Source organism: Clinocottus analis, unplaced genomic scaffold (assembly GCF_023055335.1).
Source record: "Clinocottus analis isolate CAN_PGR_092001 unplaced genomic scaffold, fCliAna1.0.p SCAF_25, whole genome shotgun sequence".
Classification (NCBI taxonomy): domain Eukaryota; kingdom Metazoa; phylum Chordata; class Actinopteri; order Perciformes; family Cottidae; genus Clinocottus; species Clinocottus analis.
Window position 1 is genome coordinate 2,505,302 of NW_027175987.1, and position 18,757 is coordinate 2,524,058.

The 18,757-nt window shown below is 40.2% G+C and overlaps 3 protein-coding genes across 4 annotated transcripts; 2 read left to right on the forward strand and 1 right to left on the reverse strand.

The window, feature by feature from the left end:
- The first annotated feature begins 49 nt into the window (after positions 1-49).
- LOC137794397 (uncharacterized) lies at positions 50-6,602 on the forward strand. The gene is made up of 14 exons (XM_068591116.1): positions 50-1,056; positions 1,667-1,685; positions 3,421-3,616; positions 3,775-3,926; positions 4,112-4,203; positions 4,293-4,527; positions 4,733-4,780; positions 4,868-4,930; positions 5,365-5,442; positions 5,566-5,657; positions 5,760-5,818; positions 6,039-6,209; positions 6,307-6,350; positions 6,445-6,602. The coding sequence occupies exons 1-14, from the start codon at positions 50-52 to the stop codon at positions 6,568-6,570; spliced, it is 2,382 nt and encodes a 793-aa protein (XP_068447217.1). The 3' UTR covers positions 6,571-6,602.
- A 3,951-nt stretch (positions 6,603-10,553) lies between these two features.
- On the reverse strand, positions 10,554-13,584 carry LOC137794595 (torsin-1A-interacting protein 2-like). Its single transcript, XM_068591478.1, has 8 exons — positions 13,352-13,584; positions 13,013-13,135; positions 12,754-12,921; positions 12,216-12,320; positions 11,993-12,124; positions 11,733-11,855; positions 11,585-11,635; positions 10,554-11,483 (listed from the first exon to the last, which is right to left on the reverse strand). The coding sequence occupies exons 1-8, from the start codon at positions 13,428-13,430 to the stop codon at positions 10,699-10,701; spliced, it is 1,566 nt and encodes a 521-aa protein (XP_068447579.1). The 5' UTR covers positions 13,431-13,584; the 3' UTR covers positions 10,554-10,698.
- On the forward strand, positions 13,140-18,405 carry LOC137794596 (torsin-1A-interacting protein 2-like). 2 transcript variants are annotated; one of them, XM_068591480.1, is made up of 8 exons: positions 13,140-13,239; positions 14,201-14,278; positions 14,588-14,758; positions 15,293-15,370; positions 15,699-15,872; positions 16,416-16,547; positions 16,733-16,891; positions 17,052-18,405. In XM_068591480.1, exons 2-8 carry the CDS (start codon positions 14,242-14,244, stop codon positions 17,813-17,815), a joined length of 1,515 nt encoding a protein of 504 aa, XP_068447581.1. In that variant the 5' UTR covers positions 13,140-13,239; positions 14,201-14,241; the 3' UTR covers positions 17,816-18,405. The 2 variants fall into 2 exon arrangements, with proteins under 2 accessions (XP_068447581.1, XP_068447580.1); XM_068591479.1 differs by lacking the exon at positions 13,140-13,239 and adding an exon at positions 13,586-13,731.
- The last annotated feature ends 352 nt before the right edge of the window (positions 18,406-18,757 follow it).

The following is an 18,757-nucleotide window of genomic DNA, read 5'->3' on the forward strand; positions in this document are numbered from 1 at the left end:
ATTCACAAACTAATACTGTCTTTTTTCTTCTTCCTAGAATCCATTTGTAATGGCAATGAATGATACTTTTAATGAGATCCATTATGACCAGGACTATAATGATGAGGTGTGTGAAAAAGATGAGGTGGTCAAGTTTGGATCCGTTGCCATTCCTGTGTTCTTCTCCGTTGTGATCACACTGAGCGTCACAGGAAACCTGCTCGTTCTCGTAATCCTCACTATGTACGAAAACCTCAAGTCTCTCACCAACATTTTCGTCCTGAACCTGGTCATCTCTGACCTCGTCTTCACCACCGGTCTGCCCTTTTGGGCGATTTACCACATCTGGGGATGGTTGTTTTCAGAGGTCCTTTGCAAAATAGTGACTTTTGTCTTCTTCACTGGGTTTTACAGCAGCATCCTCTTCCTGACCATTATGACCATCTACAGGTATCTGGTAGTGGTCCACTCACAGTCTAACCTGAGCACACTGGGACTCAGCACCAGGGTTTGTGTGTCTTTCCTGCTGTGGACATTCAGCATTGGAGCAGCCATTCCCTCCCTGCTCTACAGCTCCGTGGTCTCGATCCCTCACAACGGGGAACACTCCCTGGGCTGTGAGTACAACGTCTCCCTGTGGAAAAGCATTGGGGTCTTCCAACAGAACATTTTCTTCTTGATCACTTTCGCCGTGATGGCGTTCTGCTATGTTCAATTACTGCGGAAAATCACGAGAACGAGATCCCGCAGAAAGAACAGAGCGGTGAAGTTAGTCTTCTGCATCGTGGCTGTGTTCTTCCTCAGCTGGGTGCCGTACAATGTGGTCATCTTTCTGAGGGTTTTAGCCGACAACGTGGTTGCACCATTTAATGACTGTGACGCAAGTATCAATCTCGACTATGCCTTCTATGTGTGCCGTTTCATTGCTTTCTCCCACTGCTGCCTGAACCCCGTCTTTTATGCGTTTGTTGGTGTGAAGTTTAGGAGTCACTTGAGGTCGTTGCTCCTCCGATTGTTTATTCGAAGTCCAGCTGAAGAGCAGCAGGTTAGAATGCCGAACTTCTCACGTGAGTCTATGCTCTAGCTGCTGATTATGTATTCCACTTGCTTGCATTTACTGCCGCGTTTGCTGAAGTCCAGTGTGTACTTCATGAAATCCATTGTATCGAAATATAGGAATCCAGGGTTCATATTTTTTAGTTTGTAGCAAGCCACACTCAATATTAAATTCTGACTTTATCTGTTTACCGTGTCTGTGTCAAACCTCATGTTATACAAGTCATGTTTGATAAGCATGTCATTAATTAGTTACAGTGGAGCCATATAAAAACAGTTTAAATGAATTATTATGATGTTTATTTAAAATAATGCATACTCTCGCTGATGTGAAGATGTTTTCACTTATCACTTTATTTAGGATTTATTCTGTGAATTGAATAGAATGTGTCACAGCTAAAGTTTGTTTCATATTGTTAAAGGAAGGGGTTTCTTTATATTCTGTTGTAATGCTACTAAATATACTTGAATATAATAATTAGTCCGGCAATAGTCCCACCCTGTATAAAGCAATGTACATATATTTTAAGTTTTGAGTCCCTCTGTGCAATAAAACACCCAATGGCTTTCTTCAACTACAATTACTGTTCGAAGTGCATCTTTATCGAATTAAAGGTGCACTAATGGACAGGGCGGGTGTGGCTCAGGAGGTAGAGTGCAATGTCCACTAATCTGAGAATAAGTGTCCTTCGGCAAGATACTGTGCTCCCGGAGGCTTCAGTTTATCCTCTGATTCATGCAACCTCGGCCATCAGTGCATGAGTGTGTGTGTGTGTGTGTGTGTGTGTGTGTGTGTGTGTGTGTGTGTGTGTGTGTGTGTGTGTGTGTGTGTGTAAGGTTGTTAAGTGATCGAGGAAAATGTAAAAGTAAAAAAATGTAACCATTATGAACATATAACCATTTTCTTTTTTGCTCCAGTATAACCAGTATTGCTCCAGTTTTTTATTTCAATTATAGTTTGTGATTAGACCATATGAAATGCATAGGGGGCTATAAGTTGCTATGTTTTATAATCGTTTCTATATTAGAGGTATTGTAAAAAGCTCTCTTGTGTAATAGGATACAGCAGCTAGTGTTACCATATTAGGCAACAAACAGACAAGCATCTTCTCTCTGAAACTGTTTCATTGAATTGAAATTGTTGGATGTGATATGAACTGTAATATAACTCGTCCTTATAATTTGTAAGTGAATGAAACCAAACAAAGTGTTCTAGTCCTTCAGAACAATTCACCACCTCCTTCCCTGTCCATCCACCGTGGGATACAGAAGTGACGACTGAAACTACCGAAGAAACTTACAGGTGGCACATCATTATTATGCTTAGTTTGGGCTTTGCGGAATTATCCTGATATAATACTCAACATATTGGAACATTTGGCGATGGCTCTCTACTTACTCTCAGGTTTCAGTGTCAAATACAGACTGATTATGCTTTCACATTGGTTATACCCTCTTTACATGCTGCCAAATGACATCGAAATCTTGAAAATACAAAAACATATGTTGATGAAGCAGATGTCTGGTCATTCAAACTTAGAGCAGATACATATGGTATCACTTTTGATTCGAGTTGGCAGTTATTTAGAATTGAGGCACTCATCAAGAAAAGTGTGTTTTTATCGGCACTCCAGACTTGGATCTGTGCTGTGTGTCGTCTTATTACGAGACTGGAGAAATATAGGACATTGAATTCTTTTGGCAAACCAATAAACTATGAGAACAATCTGACACACAGGTTGAATCTGCAGTAAAGGGAACTTGTACTTTCTTAATCATTTAGCTAAGCGTGTGGGTGGGATCAGCCGCGCACTTAGATTGCCCTTTCCAACTTCCTCCTTCTGTCTGTTGACTTGTTGCGCAGTTCTTAAGCACCCACTGCACGGCAAACTGTCACAGGTGGAGGATCCATTTCTAGAGGTCCTTTTTTCCTCCAAGAGACTTAAACAGCAAGTTCTAGGGTCTGAAGTGTGACATCTTGACTTAAGGTTTTTTTCGGAGGGCCATTTTATCCAGGTATTTTAAGGTAATAGAAAAGAGTTGTTGCGATTAATGTGTGTTTAATTATTTGCCTCTGAGGGCTTACAAGGCTATAAAAGCGTGTTTGATTTTGAATGAAACTATACAAATGCCTGCTGGTAACTTTAACTGCTAATTTAATTCTATTATTGCCATTTATTCAAATAAAAGAGCGGACTTTAATGTATGGGTTAGTTTAAAGGCATATTGAGTGGACAGTGTGGGATTGTACATTTGTCGTTGTCCTTCTGCATTGTTCAAAGGTGTGTAATGATACTTACTTATCAGTGGAATATCACGGTGACGGGTCAAAGTTATTAATCCCCAGTGGCCGCATGTTTATGAAGAAGTTGTTTTGTTTTACAGATGGGGTTGTGGATTTTGATTGGCCTTAACGTCATCACAAATGTGTATGGGTACTCAAATGGTCTCGTCTCAAGTGTGTGTGAATCAATGCTACCTGAGCATAGTAGACTGAATGGGCCACTTCTTCCTGCTCAGACCACTGTTGCACCATTTGATGTTTTACCCGAACCCGGAAATGAGGGAGACCCCATTACAGGTACAGAGACTCATGGATCCATTTTCCTGGACGCTTGTTTTTCACTATCAATATATGCTGCCGTTGTCATTCCCTAAGTAGATATTATCACTACTAACACTGCCTTCATTTTCTGTTCCTCCACCTTCTCCCCAATAAATCTTCAAACTGTTTTCCAGTTTCTCTCAAGAGCAAGTCACAGACAGGGTTTCAAGGGTTTATGTTGGAGGCTCGAGAGAGAATAAGTAAAACCGTAATCGGAAACCGTCCTATTGGACAATTTATCGCGCTTGGGCAACAGACTCGACTCTTGTCTTGTTATAATTCAGAAGTAAGTAACCACCCCATGTTGTTACTATTACAGGTATTACGTGCATTACATTGATGAATTAAATGCTTTCCTTTTCTGTTATTAATTAACACATTTATTGGAATATAAGTGGAAATGCAAGGTCAAAGCCTTAACACGCTTTCTTATGGATGTGACGCTTGCTTTACTATTGTCTCTCTCCTCAGGGCGCGGCTGTTAGTCATAGGGAAAACCAAAAAAAGATTTTGATTAAAGTTAACTGGACGGCACCGGGTGAAGACGTCAATATAACTTTCAGGTATTTGTACAGTTTGACTGTCCTCCAATGGTCAATATTACAATGCATAGCAAAACATTCATCATCAACATGCGTCTGATATGTTTCAGAGCCACATTTCTTGAAAATTTTGAGAAATTCTGGATAAATGTGACGAAGGATCTCGTTTTCCCTCCACACACCACACCAGCACCCAGTACTCAACAAACTACTCCTACTACTACTACTACTGCTACTACTACTACTACTACTTCTACTACTCAATCCAGTAATACTAAATCATATACTACAGTGTTACAAACGACCACTCCTCCGCAAGTGCCCAATACTTCATACACATTGGAGGTAAGGTAGACGCCCTATGAAGGGCTCATTCTAAGCTGATGAAAATAAAACAATTTCTAGTTTTGGGTGATTACACACGAATGGAAAAAGAGTGAATATTATATTCCTTTTTTGCAAACGGAACCCCCTGAAATGCGACACACTGGTACTGTAAGATATGTAAATATTTATTTACACAGCTCCTCTTCTCTCAATTTGTCTTCAGGGAATTGCAGTGATCAGTGCCAACAGTTTCCCTGTGGTGCTCAATCTGGTATTGTATACATTTATGTCACACAGTGAATGCTATTTAGTCCTACTACAGAAAATAAAATGAAAAATGATCTCTTTCTCTCATCAGGGACTGCCTAATATATTCTTTACCGTCCTCCCCAGCGGCCCCCTTCCTCATCGTTTCAATAAGGTAAAGCATGAGTTGGGGGCTTGTGAAGCCATAATCTATAGTAAAAACTACAGAGAGAGCTAATTATAGAATTTACAGACGTTGAATTACTTTTTGAAAACGCCAACCAAAAAAAGGTTGTTTGATTTGATTAACATCTTAAGGAACTTTAATGGTACATTTAATCTACTTAGTGTAGTCATTTGCATGTTGTTTTTATTGTTTGCATTTTCTGTAAGTGCATCTCTTTCTGAAATATTGTGTCGTTTTGAAAACGTGAATTCATATTTCTACCGTAAAACTACCATATAGAGACGAGTGTTGCAAATCAGCACATCCTATAATTATATGGTATTTGTAGGCTCCGTCCGTATGCTGTGTAGACAAACCCATATTGAATACTAATTATTCTGGTTTATTGAGATAAGTGAAAGTGCATTTTACTTTCTTTGTAGGTGTCACAGATATCTTGCAGTCTGCTGTGTGCGGCAGTTGAAATATTGTCTGTGGTCATGTTTTGTCATCCCATCCAAGTAGGTAATAATAAGAGGTGTGCAACATTTCTCTGTATCTACATCTATAGAAAAGGTTTTAGTTGGATGAGGTCATATTGACTGTGTGTTTACGCCTGTGTGTCTGTGTTTGGGCACGTTTAGGTCCATCTCCTGGCTCTTGTGTGTGTGGCGCTTGTGATTAATTTCATAAAGCTGGTAATCGCCTGTCTGCCAATTGGACCCAGCCATGAACTGTAAGTTCAACTTCCTCTTCTCGGTGGCTGAGTGTTTGACCTGAAAGTCAACTTCAACACTTTGTGCTTAGCTGTTATTGTTTCTCTTGTGTTCTGCTCTAGAAAGGAGATCTGCGACCGTGCTGTCAAAGTGTGTTCTGTCGTCCATCTGATTTTTACAAGTAAGGAGATTCCCTTGATTTGAAACTGTAAAGTAAGTAAGAAAGCACTCAGATGCATTCATGTCGCTCTGTGAGAACACATGTTAAATGTATTTAATGAAGTAGTTTGACATTTTGGGAAATACACTTGTTTGTGTTCTTGCTAACCAATGTCACAGCTTGTCTCTTAGCCTGCCTTGTTATTGCACTGATTTTATCTCGAAATATGTTTTACGCACAGTCGCTGTCGTCTTTGTTGGTGTTTTGGAGATCGAGAACTGCAAAGAGTACATCAGAGCTTCTTGGCTTCTGAAAATGATGATCACTTCCACAGTCTGGACTTTCCTGTTTGTAATTTGGGATCTCATAAGCAGTACTCAAAGAAACACAATACTGGGGAGAAGCAAAATAGGTGAATGACTTGCACTCTAGTGCTGTGTGAAAATGAGTAAATATACACATTGAATACTATATGGAATATTGTTATTTGCCCCTATTTTCTGTTACAGGGAGTCCACAAAACAGTCAGAGATGGAGGCAACAAAGCAAAGAGGTGAGAGCCAGTGGCAATATAACATGTTTTAATGACATGCATTACAGTCAAGATGCCAGTTTATTGTTGTTTTTTTTCCACCTCTGAATCCCAGAAGAAGCTCAGCGGAGCTGAAGGGATCGTCGTCGCTGTCTCAGTCGTCTTCATCTTTGGAAGCTTGTGCTTCGCTGTTGCTATCACTGTTGGGGTTCTTGGATCAGAGTGGTGCATGAAGGTGTGATGGGACATTGTCTGCATGTAATTCACAGTTGTTTTGGGGGTTGTGTGTATTTTTGTTATATTTAAAAAAGATAATACTTGTGTGTGTTACTCGTTTTTTTTTTTTGCACTATTCTCTGCACCTTGTTTGTATTCTTCTGCTGTGACTTGCACATTTAAAATATTGTTTTATTATTATTATTATTATTATTATTATTATTATCTAAGTAGCTTCTTTTGTAAAGGTTATGAAAATGTATGTTGATCATGTAAAACTGTTTTCCTGGTTGGTGCGTCATGAGTGATTGTATCCAAATCTCAGATCAACAGAAACGGAAAATGCTACGAGTACGAACCACTTGGACTAAATGTTTCCGTGTAGAAATGGTAATAAATTTGGTCAACACACTTATCAGAGTTACGCCTGTCATCAACGTCAAACTGCAAATATTTATTAAATTTGCATTTGTTCATAGTTAAGCATCTTCTTGTCCTAGTTACTATACTTCTCATGTGAAAAACAAACTTATTTAAAATTGATATTGCTGAATGAATACTAAATTGCGATAAGAAGGACACCACATGCCAAACACACAATTATGGCATAAATCTGCCCGTGTGTTTACGGGCAAAGGTAAGTCCATTGAGGAAACACTTCATCACATGATATGACTCAAAGTCTGCTGACCTCATGAATCAGCCTTTTGTTGCCTCTGCCAGGACAATTTAATAGTCACTGCAATGTGTGCAAGCTCAGTGTGCAAAGAGGAATAAAACAAAGAACGTTCAACCAGGAGACAAGATTTAACTTAATTGCAATAGCAATAATCTACACCAGTGGTGTCAAACATTTAAGAACAAAATTAGCAGAGCTGGGATTCAAACCTCTGATCCTCTGCTTACAAGACAGACATGCAAACCGTTGATCCACAGTCACAATTGATGTGAGCACTGATATTGTGTTAGAAGTCGTTAAACATGGATCACGTCGTGAAAGTAGCGCCACAAAAATGTCACAAAGCGAGGGAATCTGCAGAGGAGAGCCAAGGCAGACAAACAGAGGGCTGATGTTTGACCTTTTGGTCTTTATTTTTCTAGGTAATTGTTGAAAGACCTTAAAATAGAGTTTATCATCTAAAAACCTTCACCAATGAGTTAAACATAGAGAAACATTGTCGTTAATTATGCGTTATTACGCTGTGATTTTTCTGGTCCGGCCCACTTGAGATCAAAATGGGCAGCATGCGGCCCCTTCACTAAAACGAGTTTGACACCCCTGATCTACACATATACCCAAAAGAGAAATATACACATATATCCAGAAACAAAGGCAACCCCACGCTTATCCTATTTGAGGGTTGATGGGGCGCGGGAGCCGATCCCAGCTGACAATGGGCGAAGGTTGTCGAAAGTTGGCAGTTTACCGCAGGGAGATAAACAACCATTCACACTGACATCACACCTACGGGCATTTTAGAGTCCAATTCAGCTGAGCTGCATGTCTTTGGACTGTGCTGTGAGGCGACAGTGCGAGCTGTGCAGCCTAAAGATACAGTTGTTTTAATATGTAAACAAATATTTATGCACTGTGATTTTTAAAGTCATTTGGCACTACATTTGTATTTGCAGTCATACAGCAATCCATCATTATTCTCACTTTGATGATTCTGTGGAAGGAAGCTTATCAACTATATGCATATTCAGGTGGATGACTCATCTAATTATTAAACTTTTTCCAACTACATTATGGAGGCAGATCCTTCAATCGCTTAGCTACTTATTACACCCTAACTGGACTAATCTCTGTTGGGGATGAGTCTGCCTCCAGGTGGGAGACTGACCCGCTGGTGACCTGGTGCAGACAAACAAACAACTTATAGCTCATCGCTCTGAAGACAATGGAGATGGTTGTGGATTTCATAGAAGAACACAGCCCCATCCGTCCCCATCACCCTCTGTGACTCCCTGATGTTGAGTCCTTCCTATTCCAGGGCTCCACCTTTACCCAGGACCTGAACATCAGCTCCATCACCAAGAGGGCTCAGCAGAGGATGTTCCTCCTGAGGCAGCTGAAGAAGTTCAACCTGCCAGAGATCATGACGGTGCACTTCAACACCGCCATCATAGAGTCCATCCTCTGCTCCTCCATCAGTGTCTGGTACACTGCAGCCACTGCCGAGGACAAGGTCAGACTGCAGCGTATCATTTGCTGTGCTGAGCAGGTGATTGGCTGCAAACTGCCTTCCCTCCACGACAGGTTTGCATCCAGGACCCTTAAGCGGATATGGAAGATTGCACCCTGGACACAAGCTGCTCGAGTCTCTTGTCCCTGGCAGGAGGCTGCGTTAAATCAGGACCAAGACAAAGCCCGAGACCCCCCTGACCGACTCTCACATCCCCAGGACTATTTCCTTCAACACCTTGCACATCAGTTCTTTTCTTTATTAAAATACATTTATTAAAAATGACTTATTTTAAAATATATATTTCGTATAACTGTTCTATTCGGAACATATAGTGGTGCATTGTTTGATGTTTGCCATATTTATCTTTAAATGATGTCTCAATGTTTTTTTTTTATGTCTAGCATATGCACCTTTCACCTATTCAATTTCCTTGTATGTGCAACATACAAATAGACTATTCTGATTAAGCTCTTAATAAATGATTGCAGAGCTGCTGTGTAGTTTCAATGCTTTATACTGTTTTATTGTGGGACCTACGCTGTCACTTTATCAAAATGTATTTACAAAAGCAGGTGAATATACTGGTTACTAGTGAAAAAAATTAAACTGTAGTAGCTGACAAGGAAGCTGCAAGCCGGTCTTCTATTTCTGCCGCTGCATTTGCCAGTGACACCAATCAGCTTTTTGTGCTAATCTCAAAACGTTGGTTACTCATAACCCAGATATTTTGTTTACTTAGCCAATGTTCCAGAAACTAAGCATGCAGATAAAAAAACAATGAGTTACATCAATTAATTTTTATAGTTATCAAAATAATTTTTATTGAAAATATATACATGTTCACGTGAGCAAAACTAATCTCAGAATGATAAAACAAGAGGATTGAGTGGCATTACAGGAAACAATACTTTCCTTCAAATTATTATTTGCACAAATCAGAACAAACTTTCTGCAAGAAACCTCGTTTGGGTTGTGAAGATGGTGTCAAATGATTTAAGCACGTTTCAAATACAGTCTAATCTTCAACATACGAGTGTTTAAGGCACATTTTGTGACTTGTCGAATAATATTTAGTAACATTTGAGTTTAACAAATTCAAATCACTTCGTGAGAAGCTGTATATTGTGTAGTCGACATCGGCAAAGAAAAACACCTTTTATATTCAATAAATGTACGGTTATCAAAAAAATATTCCGATATAGGAAAGGGATAACATCAAAAATACACACAGTCTGAAAAAACTAAGAATATAAAATATTTATCTTAATAAAAGCCAGCAGTCTTGTTCAAGATAAAGCAAAAATGTTAGTGCAAATCCAATTGTGTAGACAAGAGAATTAAATTAACAATGGGACATATCTCCATAGGGACATTAAACAGAAATACAAAGCAAGCCACCAGCCGATACAGAAAAGGAAATGTACATTTCCATCATAAAACAAAGTCCATGAAAAATGTTTGTTTGTTCCAATGAAAGAACCAGTGTGACCCATGCTGATCGGTCACAAAATGCTCTTTTTAAGATGAGTAAAAACAAGCTGTTGAACAAAGTGTCGTCAATACAGAAGAAGGAAAACACATCAAACTATATAATATATATATGGTAAGCTAAACCTGCATTAAAATATGCATTTCTTACCCTACTTTGAAAGTGGAAGAATGGTGCTACTGCAACATCCTTATGCAAAGCATGTATATGTATGCATGTGTAAAAACTCAGTGCTGGACATATTGAGAGCAGTTAAACAGAATCAACAACAATAGGCTGCAGCACAAGTACAACCTCAACTTCAACAGAGATTTATACAACGGTCAATCATTCAAGTTCATACGTTTAATGTAGCATACCACAAGTTATATTTACATGTCACTTCTTTGGTTCATTGCTCCTGCGTGTTGCCAAAGAGGATGAGGCTAGTCAAAAGTGGTATTCTGACATCCTTGTTGGTGGCTAGCTTGGTTCATCAGCATCCGTTCTGCTCTACATCCTTCTCAGACACTACAGGTAAGATAAGATGGGAGATGCGGCTCCACAGTCCCCCAAACTTGTCAATGTCCATGTCATAGAAGCCGATTTGGTTCCTGGAATACACCAGCCTTTCCTCGACATAGTCATGCACCATCTCCTCCAAGTCTTTCAGACTCTGGATACCTGTGACCTCCTCTTGAGGAAGAAGCACAGTAAACAACAAGAACACCTGCTTGTATGCAGCGTTCTCATGGTCGCAGTAGCGATAAAAAATGAGGGTGGAGCCTGGAGGCAGCTCTTCGAAGCGATGAATGACAGCCACTGGTTGGTTTCCTTCAAACGCTGCTCGCAACTGGCTGTCAATGTCCAGCTTCACCTCATCACTGTCCTGGCTGGCTTTACTGGCTCCATCAATGTGAAGTATGGAGGCGTTGAGGGCAGAAGAGAAGGAGGAGGCCAGCCGCTGAGCCAGGCAGTGCAGCGTCCTCTTAGCCCTGTGGCCTGCGGTAAAGATAAGACTGACAGGCTGAGTGGGCTGTGCCGTTTGGAGGTGCTTCTCCAGGTGGATCTTGCTCATCCTCCACAACTCAGGCCGCTGACTTGGAAACTGAGTCTCAAGAAGAGACAAATGATCAGCGAAGATTTCTGGCTTTACAGCCCTCGATGGATGCGTTCCATCATCTGCAGTCTTTTTGAGTACAGGAATGATCTTGCATGCCAGCAGGAGGGTCGAACAGAGCAGCACCAGGAGAACCAAACGCCATAAATACCAAATGAATCCTGGAGGGACACAAGGCCATAGTCACATGTAGTATTGCAGATAATGTAAAACAAGTATCTTTGGTTGTGAAGATAATGCAATTACAACAATGATATCTTACCTCGACCGGAATATCCAGAGCTTTTCTTGATAACAGCAGTTTTCTTTATTCCTGGTAAAAGACAAAATCTCATTAAAGCAATGTCAAACATGTCACAGCTCCATTAGATGTTGCTAATGACTGAAATATTTAGTTAAATCTGTAATACCTTGTCTTTTGCTCAGAGCAGTTTCTTTTTTTTGTGGAATGTTATTCAAAGGTTGTCGCGTTGTGTAGGATTTCTCTGAGGCTGGGTACAAATGTGGGATGTGATTGTTAACTGCTGGTATACCTGAAAAAGGTGAGAAAAAGTTTAATGTAAAAATCTGATATTTTTTGGGAGATGTAAACCCCATTGGACCGCTCAATGCAATTTTGTAGATACAATCTGACTAAATAAAAACATCTAAATAAAAACATCTACAATACCAGTGGCCTTGGCCACCATCGTCCTCTTGTAGTCAGCCATGCTGGAGACCGACACATCATGTCTGTTTGCTGGTGGTCTGATTTGTGCAGCAGACTTCTTGGGGGCTACAGGTTCCTTTATTGATGGTTTTACTGAAAACAAACAAGCCAGATTAGGATGACTGTATTATCCTTCCTTGATGTAATCATTCCCATGCAGAATTATTCTGTAGCCTTTTCCTACCGCTCTTGGTTTTCATCCAGTCCGATTCTTCATTTACAGCAAGACCGGATCTGTGGCGTTTACCGAGATCAACTCGTGGCGATAAATTTATATTGCTAAGGTTGCCTGATTCAGAAAGAAAAGCTTGATTTAGAAAAAAACAACTATGGATCCCATAATGAAAAGAGGTCTTATGAATCAGATTCATAATTAATATCCAAGTAAATAATTATTAATTTAGTAACATCTTCTTTGGTGGAGACAAAAAACATAGAAATATAACTGCTAAACGTGGATAGTGTCCCTAATAATTGATTAATTCATTTGTTAGTTGATCGTGAAAAAAATCCATAATTTTGGTAGCTTTGAAACTTTTTATATAGCAAAAATGCCAAATTTGACAATTACAGTTTCAGTGCTGCATTTCTAAGTTTTATAGAATTGTTCATGACATACGTTGAAATTGTAAACTATTGCCGACAAAACAAGAGATATAAGAGACACTTTGGGCAAACTGATGAACAATGACAATATTAAATTTGTTGCAGCCCTAACTAACCGTAGTATGTTGTTGGTTGATGAGTTTCAATAGAAGACTCCTGTATAATATCCATTTCCAGGTCTTCATTGTTCACCAGATCTTTAACCGATTCCTGGACATCCATCTCCTTCTCATCCCCACTTTTATCCACTGGTCTCCCAGTCCGGCTCTTCTTGCTCGGGGACTCTGTTAAATGGGACATGACAGACTTGAAAAAGGACTGACTGGTGCGATTGTCATTCCAACTATGCAAATACTTTTAACTGAAGCATTTTACCGTCATCGTCTGAGCCAGTCTCCACATCGCCGGAACCATTGACAGCTGGGACAGAAGCTTGGTCTTTTAACTCCTTTCTTGTTCTCTTGAGAGGACCCCTGAGGGTGGGTTCAACCGTCAATACTAGAGGAGCAGAAAGACATCTTAATGTAGACTGGAATTTCAAAAAACTGCTAAGCTAAAACGTTAACATACAGCCTCTTCTGTGGATTGTCTACATTGATAAAGTAAGCGAAACTTAGTTCCAGCAAACATTCAGGAGGGTTTCTCGTTAAACTCTCAGCGCGGTTTAGCTTCGATGGCTAAACTAGCCGTTTGTAAGCCAGTCCCTTTGCTCACCCTTAACGGTCCCCGATGACCGCCTCGTCGACCGTCTCAACGAGCGAGTCGCTTTATTTTCAGACACACTGGAATCCATTGTGATAACTCGGGCGATTAAGGTAACATAAATTAATTAATACGACGAGACATCGCGTTCACTAATGGATAAGCTTCCCTGACTTCCTTGTATAGTTAAGGGGAACCATTTCGTGAGCGGACGCCGTCGAGGTCCGGAAATGCCAACGTTTAGATATCCCCATGGAAACACGAGTTACTGCTGGACGTTCCGACTGGAATATTTGTGACTCGTCGGTGCGACTCACTCACTCACGTAACGAAACCTAAAAACAAACAAGGAAGTGTTACATTGGACGTATTTCACGGCGATGTGATCGAAGGTGTGCTCAGAATTAGTAACTATAATATATATTTAACATGCATGCATGTTATTTAAGTTACATGAAGGCAGTCCTTATAGACTTACGCCTTGCTAACTGTCGTAACCAGCATATCGTGTCCGTCACTTCAATCGTTAGCTAGTAGGGAGCTACCGTTAATCAACACTTTACGGTAGATGGGTTATAATAGCTAGCTTTGTTCAAGCTTATATAGTTTTGCTAGCTAACTAGTCACTATTTTCAGATTGCTTACAATCTCTGATCGCGCAGCAATTTCAGTAAATTATCCCCCAATATATCATCAGCTAACCTCGGGGATCTTGAAACAGACAATTCAATATTTCCAACGTTCACGTTCTAAAGTCTAAAGTAAACGCTTCTTGACATCTGTCCAAAACTGATAACGCTAAATGTGCTAGGGTATTAGCATACAAAACAGTGCTTAATACATATTTGTTTGTTTAAATAGAGCTTTGAACCATCTCGAGTGACGTGCCCCTATCCAAAGACATGGCAGAGCAAGAAACAGATCGCCACCACACAGCAGGTAACGCTACGAAAACCACCAATGACAAAAAGGACAGGTATTGGTGATATTAGACGAGTGTTTACTAAACTTATACAGCGGTCTAAATGTATATCATGTACTTTTTTTAAAATTCTGCTCTTACATTAGTTTGAACCTTGTTATCCAATTCACGAGGACTCATACAATTATTCACGTAGTTATTTCAAACTAACTGGTAAGACAAAATGTGTCCTTCAGATCGAACTGAAATAGGATTCTTAATTTAAAATATTAGTCATTCAGTTAGACTAGAACTTATATGACACTTAATTTCTGGTTATATTACAGATGGTGATTCAGCTGAGAGGATGGTGTCTCCAATAAAAATATCTTTGCCTCCTGAAGACGACAAAACGCTGAATGTGAAGGATAAGAGCAACCCTGAAGAAGGAAGTCATGGGGATGACAAGAGAGAGATGCTACGAAATGAGCAAAAGCCCATTACAGCGGTGACTTCAAGTGAGTGTTCTTGTCAGTGTTGTAACAAGTGATTTTGAAATGATCCCTGTTATTCACATGGTCAAAGAGCCAAGGCACTTATATTTACTCACTTAACTTGCTACAGACCCATTTAATTTTTCACAATTTGTGTTACTGTTCTCTCTGACAGGGGCATGTCCCAGTTCACGGTGTATTAAGTGAATTTACTGAAATTATTGATGGAGCGTTTGTTCTGTGTGATGCTGTGAGGTTTCCATCATGTCATTGCATTAAACATCTCCAAATGGAAATATTGATCTTGCCACAAACATTGCTCAGTTGCAGAAATTTGCCTCGTTCATCATTTTCTAAACATCTAAATGTTTGGCAGTCAATTTCATTTTCACTTAATCATTTATGCTTTGTGAATTTGTGAGCAGAGTTTTCTGATTTCTGGTTTAAACCATTTACTTCAGACTTTGAACATTTGTCCAAAACTAATAATGCTAAATGTGCTCGGGTCTTAGCATAAAAAACAGGTGCTTAATGTAGATCTTTTATTTTTAAATACAGCAATGAACCATCTCTTGAGTGACGTGCCCTTATCCAAAGACATGGCGGAGCAAGAAACAGATCACCACCACACAGCAGGTAATGTTACTAAAAACACTAGTGAAAAAAACCCAGATATATTAGACTAGTATATTTACTAAACGTATACAATAGACAGTCTAAATTTACATACTTTCTCTCTCTCCTCCTCCCTTCATTCTGTTCTAACATTTGTTGAACTTGTTATCCATTTTGTAATGTGTCATACAATTATTCACATAAAGTTATTTCAAATTAACTAGTAAGACAAAATGTTTCCTTCAGATCTGTAATAGGACTGAAAATAGGAGTCCTAATTCAAAATGAAATAATAGCCATTTAGTTAGACTAGAACGTAGATGACACTTAATTTCTGGTTATATTACAGACGGTGATTCAGCTGAAGAGAGGCTGGTGCCTCCAATAGAAAGATCTTCACCTCCAGAAGACGAGACAACACTGAATGTGAAGGATAACAGCAACCCTGAAGAAGGAAGCCATGGTGATTACAAGAGACAAATGCTAAGAAATGAGCAAAAGCTCAATACAACGGAGATTCCAAGTGAGTGTTCACATGAGCTTCAATGCAGCTAAAGCTGTGTCTGCATCTACTGCAGTGTGCATAGGCTCGCAAATCCGTATTCTGCATTTTACCATCCATGTCATGGGCTTCGTTGCTTTGTTTACAGCTGTTCTTTGTGTCTTTTTAATAATGTCGCTCTTAATCCACTGCAATTTGCAGGTGAATGTCATTAAACAAACTGACCTTCCGTCACAGTATGGTATTGGCATTTGTTTGCAGTGCTGTATTCAGTAGCTGTTTAACTGTGTTTATGCACTTGCTATATTCAATTTCCAGGCTCAAATGGTAGGTTCACATTTTTTCCACGTCAATTTTAAAATTATAATGCCGTGCCCTTTTTAGTGTGAAATTCCTTCCGTGTTGCTAACCCTCCATGGCAGTTCAGCAGGGAATCACAGTCTGTTGAAACATAAGAGAAACTTTCATACCAAAAAGACTTTAGTAACATTTACTGTAACTCACAACCGTTCATCAAAACACAATTTCTAATCTAATTTTAACCCAATTTTCGTGTGTTTTCAGGAGAATACCACCCTGAAGAGTATAAAGCACCAGAAACAACCAGCCAACCAACCCTAGATGGCAAAAACGATGACCACGTAGATGGACCTCATGAGGAAACCCCAGACTCTAACGCCACAAACAGTGAAGAGGGTGAGTGGGACTTTTGACATGCTTTCTCTCTCCCTCAGCTTTCTGATTTGGAGTGCTAAGCTTTTGGGCGTTCCAGTGTAACAAACTAGTGTGGTTCACTGGATGGAAGTTGGTGAGGGAGCATGAACTCACACGTGTGGTAACTAGTTGTCTTTCCTTCTCCCCCCCCTCCTCCTATCTGTAAGATGAGAGCTGCTCGGAGATGGAAGACGAGGATATACAGGTGAACAAAATCTCCACAAAGATTGAGGCAGATGTTGAAACCCTTGGTCCTACCATTAAGGAGACTGCTGATGCTGAACCTGCAATTCCAGTGGTTATTGAACATCGTGGGGGCAATCTTGGTAATTTATCCTCATGTTTATATCCTCTTGTTTCTCTTTGGAAACATTTAGATAAAATGTCTGCCATGGATTTACCATCTCTGTGGTTGCAATTTAAATAATGATTCTGAATAACTAACTCAGTACTAACTGAGACAACACATGTACCTTCTCTCCATAGGAGTAACAAGCCTGATAGCAGCCAGTTTGTTTATGTTAGTAATTGCCTTCCTGTGGCAGCATCTCTTCCAAACCAAGTCTTCACATCAGACAGATGAAGTGCGGCAAATTGACATCTTCCTCAGGCAGTTGGAAAAGGTAAAAACTCAGTTCCCTAATCAACGTCCGGAGCTCTGGGAGAGAAGTAAGATCCACCTGCTGAGGCACCTCCAAACATCCCAGCCCACTGAGCCAGTCAGTCTGATCCTGACCGCAGGCCACAGAGGTGAGAAGACACTGCACTGCCTGGCTCACAGACTGGCCTCCGCCTTCTCCTCTTCTCTCAACGCCTCTGTCCTCCACATTGACGGAGCCAGCAAAGCCAGCCAGGACAGCGACCAGGTCAAACTGGACATTGACAGCAAGTTGCAGGGAGCTTTTGAAGGAGACAAACCTGTGGCCGTCATCAATCGCTTTGAGGAGCTGCCTCCGGGCTCCACTCTTATTTTTTATCGCTACTGCGACCACGAGAATGCTGCCTATAAGAAGACCTGTCTGATCTTCACAGTACTGCTGGGGGAAGAAGAGGAGATTCCTGCAGAGACTCGTCTGAGTACTGTGGAAGAGCTGGTGGACGACCATCTTCAGAAGAAGTTCCTCTCCGACGGCCATCCAGTGTCTTTTGATAGGATGGACATCGACAAGTACAGTGGACTGTGGAGTCGTATTTCTCACCTCATACTGCCTGTGGCAGCAGAGGAAAGTATAGAACGTAAAGGGTGCTAGGGGACATCAATAGTCACTCTTGAACTTTTAGTCCGAGCACTTAACGACCGCCTATCTTTCTGATTTCTCACTGGGTGACTCGTCATTCTGAGGCAAGAAGCAGTGGTTTTAAATACCCTAAAGTTTCTTAAAATTGAAATAATGAAGTTCACTACAGATTAAGGAATCAAGTATAAGGAATCACTTATAAATGGGACACTTGATATGAAGATGATACTTTGGGATGTTTGTAAAAGAAAAGAAAAAAAATTCCAGGACATTGTGGTGCTTTGATTAAATGTAATTATAGATAAATTGCAAGATGGTTCAACTGGGGGCTTTGTGGATTTTGCATCACAAAACTACGAAACAGGGCTATTCTTTTGGTATCACAACACAGGGTTTATTGTTTTTATGGCAAATGTCTTTTTCTGCGATACTTAACCCTACATGGCACCAGGTGCCTTAGCCGTACTTCTCATGTCCCTTTTTATATTCACATGGACATGTGTCACACGGACAGGCTGTATATGATCACACTACACTTCGGAGTTTGAAGTACAGGAATTGGATGTGCCTTAAAGTGCAAATAAACAGGTAATTTTAAATGATTTGTCGTTGTTATGGCTTTCTTCTTTAAGTCATTTTAAGCCACGTGTCCTAAGCGTGCACAACCAAATAAAGTTTCGTTCATTCAGCAGCTTACTCACGGTTTGGTGTCCAGTTGATGAATAAATAGAAGAGTCACGTGAAACTAATCCACAACCAAATTTAAAATGCGGCAACCCAAAGTAAAGAAAGAAAGCTATTTAAAACCCGTTGAAAAGCTACTTTGGCTATTAGCATCCTGAAGCTGCATGCACCGTGTGCACAGCTGTTACTAATGAAGACGTAATCAACAGGTGCCAATTTACCAACAATGCAATGCCACGGTTGGCCACATGGGGCGCAAATACCAACAAC